This window comes from Nicotiana tabacum, chromosome 4, assembly GCF_000715075.1.
Source record: "Nicotiana tabacum cultivar K326 chromosome 4, ASM71507v2, whole genome shotgun sequence".
NCBI lineage: Eukaryota > Viridiplantae > Streptophyta > Magnoliopsida > Solanales > Solanaceae > Nicotiana > Nicotiana tabacum.
The window spans coordinates 128,525,150-128,529,505 of record NC_134083.1 but is presented as its reverse complement, the minus strand read 5'-3'; the positions used below and the strand labels follow the sequence as shown (position 1 = coordinate 128,529,505).

At 37.0% G+C, this 4,356-nt stretch overlaps 1 protein-coding gene across 1 annotated transcript; it reads left to right on the top strand.

Annotated features, from left to right (window-relative positions):
* The first annotated feature begins 1,621 nt into the window (after nt 1-1,621).
* Nucleotides 1,622-3,394, top strand: LOC107770843 (14 kDa proline-rich protein DC2.15-like). The gene has a single exon (XM_016590177.2). It carries the CDS (start codon nt 1,779-1,781, stop codon nt 2,145-2,147), a length of 369 nt encoding a protein of 122 aa, XP_016445663.2. The 5' UTR covers nt 1,622-1,778; the 3' UTR covers nt 2,148-3,394.
* Nucleotides 3,395-4,356: the final 962 nt, after the last annotated feature.

Genomic DNA, 4,356 nt, shown 5'->3' with positions numbered 1-4,356 from the left:
GACTCAAGCGAGAAAAAATTACACACGCATATACTCTGATTTTTCGAATTTCTTTACCTTCAAAAACTCAAGTAATATTAAACAAAAAACAAAATAGGTTAGACAATGATGGTGTCGATATCTTTCATTTGGATATGATTATTAAACTAATACTTCACATGAACCTGCAGGAATACTTAATTACCTCAATTAGATTCACGCAACAACCCTATCCCGTGATTTAGAGGCTCCTAACTTCATTATGTATTTGCTTCTACCTTGTCCTGTATCTGTAGATTACCCTAATTTGGGCAAAAACAATTACTTAATCCTTTATAAAAAGTGATTCTTATTTCCTAGTGCATAATTAGTAGAGACAATAATTCAAATGGCGAACCTAATTTTGTTTCTCCACTTTTTCATGCTCACCTATTGAACAACTTGGGGAGTTCTTGGAGGGAGGGAGCCGAGAGTCTATCGGAAACAGCCTCTCTACTCCAGAGTAGGGGTAAGGTCTGCGTACACACTACCCTCCCCATACCCCACTAGTAAGATTATACTGAGTTGTTGTTGTTGTCGTCGTCTATTGAACAAAATCATTACGAAACAAGTAACCTTTGAAAATTTGTAAGAAAACTGATGAGCTTCTTTTTCCAGTTTACATGTCTTTCCATTTCATTCAAATGAAAAAGATGCACGACTAGATGATAATAAAGCAAGATCAAGCAGTCATTGTTCCAATAATTTGATTAAGTTTGTCTTGACATGGAGTTATGTTCAAAGAGTTCAAATTTGGAGTGCTAAGATGAACGCGTATAAGGGGAAATATCTTAACACCCATGTTATGAGAATTGAGAATTATGGAAAACATTTTTCTGTAGAGATACGGCCTTGGATCACGGGAATTTCTAATAATAGTAGAGGCTAAAATAAGAGCTGTAAGCAATTAATTAAGTAATCTCAGCCAAATACAATTATAGCCATGCTTCCTTAACATTTTCAACACCACACAACTCATGCATTACCATTCAAGGATAAAAACAATTTTCTATTAATTGAAGTTATATGGTTGGGTGTGCGAATAAAGTCTAAGATTGGTAGTTAAAAATAAAAGAAAATTACATAAGGCAGTGTCGAGATACTCTAAATTGTGTGAGCCCTATTATTAAAAACAGTACAAGATCAGGCCAAAGGAGCAATATTTATCGCATCATGTTAAGATTATCTTTGAGCTGGCTTAATATCCCAGCCTATAGTGGTGTGATCGTATGGGGCTCGGTTTGATTGCTTTCCCGGAGCTTCGAGACGTACACACAAAAAGAAGCTTGTTTGTGGGCTTCAGAAAGTATCAATACTTGGACGATGTGGGTGGGGTACACAGTGTTGATGATGAACTTAATCCCAGAGGCTTGGTGATGAGTCATGTGGAACTTAATTAGTTCGAGGGAAAGTTTATTAGATTTGCGAACAAAGTCTCGTATTAGTAACTAGAAAAAAAAAACAAAAGAAATATTCTTATGGTATGAGATATTTTAGAAAAAATTATGCGGGATTGAACCAAATCGGACAATTTTACGCTATGTTGATTCAAGACTCTCTTCGGAGGGAATTATTTACTACAAATATATGCTAATAGTAGCTTCAATTAGTTGGTACGTCTATAATTGTTTATGTGCAGCGGTCAGCCTTGTTACAAGTACAAATAGACACCGTTACTACTACAATTCAACATCCTCTTCAGAATTAAACTCCTTTTCTCATTAGTAGGCAGCAAATATTTCAACTTTAGCATTGTTGACATGGCTTCCAAAGCTCAGGCCTCAGTCACCCTTTTCCTGTCACTGAATCTCCTCTTCTTTGCTCTTGTTACTGTAAACCATTGTGACACTTGCCATAACACTGGTGATGGAGATTCTGGAAAAGGCAGTGGTGCTGGCAATGGCAGTGGAGCTGGAAATGGGCAAGGCAGGTGCCCGAGAGATGCTCTGAAGTTGGGTGTATGTGCAAATTTAGTTGGTGGATTGGTGGGCGCGGTAATTGGGAGTCCTCCAACTTTGCCGTGCTGCAGCTTGATCGCGGGGCTGGCGGATTTAGAGGCGGCAGTTTGTTTGTGCACAGCCATAAGAGCAAATGTGCTGGGAATAAATCTGAACGTGCCCCTCCCTTAGCCTCGTTCTCAACAAGTGTCGCTACTAAAAACAACTGTCAAAAAGCGTCTAGAATAACCGACTGAAATCGATAGGAATAGAATAGAAACCGACCAATTTATGACCATTTTCAATTCGTCGAAAAAAGAATGGTCGCAATTGAGGAGCGACCGCAGTCGGTCGGTAATTGTCAACACACTTTGACCAAGTTATCTCACACAAAATAATCTTACCGACCGAATTTAGTCGGTATTTTTGAAAATAGTTTTAATTATTTTTAAATTACCGACCGACGTCGGTCAGAATTTTAATTATTTATTTTTTTAAATTGTTCAATTCCGACCGATTTTGGTCAGAATTATTAAAATATTTAAAATTTAAAATAAAAAATTTCGACCGCAGTCGGTCGGTATTATTAAAATATTTAATATTTAAAATAAAAAAATTTCGACCGAAGTCGGTCGGTAAATTTAAATTTCTGGCAAATCAAATGAACATTTCCGACTTCGGTCGGTAGGCGGTCGATTTTCTGGGTATTTGTTTGGCAGAATACAGCTGTTTTACAGCTGCACCACCTACCAACAACCAATCACCTATAATGGCAGCATTACATTATTGTCATTCAACCAATAATAATAACAATAACAACAATAACTACAATAACAACAACAATAACAACAATAATAATAACAATAACAACAACAATAACAACTATCAAAACTATATTATTAACAAAACATCATCTCCATCTCCACTAAACTATATTAACAAAACATCATACCCAACCACAAAACGTTTCACAAGTTAAAAATTCAAACATCATTCAATGAGTGTTTTGTACTACATCATCGCCATCCCCACTACTAGAACCTTCATCGACGGCATGGTTCGAAGGATCAAGACGAGAAGGAGACACATCTGGGGAAGGCTTACAAGACCGGGGAATGGGAAAAGCACCACTAGCAAGAAGATTGGTCAACTGACCTTGAGGGACATTAAATTGTTGGTCCCTCTTTTCTAGTTGTACTTGAGGGGTATCAAATTATTTATCTCTCTTTTGTTCTATAGTCTTTGTCTCTTCAAGCTCTAGTGTCAGCTTTGTGATCCGTCCCTTTACCTTGCAATTCAGCCTTGTAGCGTCGAAATGATCTCTCTGGAAGGCAGTATGCTATCCCCTTTTTAGGACCACTGACAACATCCAATTATATCTTCTACGCTTCTTCGTCTGAAAGGGGTGGTCGCTCGCCTTGCTCATTCGGTGGCAAGCTCTAAGTGTACTCCTCCAAATTAGTCTTATCGAGACTCTTTATTTAGAAGATAGAAAATTATTAATTATATAATATTATAAATACTAATTTCAAGTTATAGTAGTTATGAAACTTATATATGTAGTCTCCGCCCGGTCCTCGACCCATCCAGTTGGATCTTTCGGTGCCTTCTTCTTCCGGATATGAGTCTCTATGAAGAACTCATCATGAGTCATCTTCCTCCCATATTTTTTTTCCTACGAATATAATAAAACATGTTAACTAAATTAAAATATATAAATATAGTTCAATACAAATAGAATTAAATATTTTAAGGAATTACCAGTAGTCTCCTCGCAGTCCCCATGTTTCTTGCACCCACACAGTGCAAGGAGCAACCCTTCTCAGATGCTCGAGCCTTCTTTCCCTGTTCACTCCTCTTCTCGAATTTCTCAGTAGTCCACTGCCTCAACAAATCCTCCCATATGTGCGGTAGAACCCATGAAGGTTTCTTTCTCTTCTTCCAAGCAGAACAGAAGGAATCAGATAGTCTCTTACGACATTTGAACTTTAAATTTGCAAGAATGTCACTGTTATTTCGGTCCTACCAGGCACACTTAGTATGCAAATGAAGTGTGTAGCGTTAGATGAATTATTGTTAGTATAATGCTTAAATAGATAAAAATTATATTAAAACCTTAAATTGGTTAAAAATTTGCTCCACGAGCTCCGGTGGAAATTTACTCCAAGTCACATAGGGAGCATCATACAAACGGACTAGAGCATCAGTGATTATCTTTGTAGTTCGATGACTAGGTATGGACCTGGAACATAGCAATTACATTAAATAAACAAGACTAGCTAGTATAATTTAGAAAAAATAAAAAATTAATAAATAAATCTTACACATTGCCTTTAGGCCTGATAATTATCTTATGATAACGATTATACTGCACTTCCTCTAGATCATCATCCTCCGATGA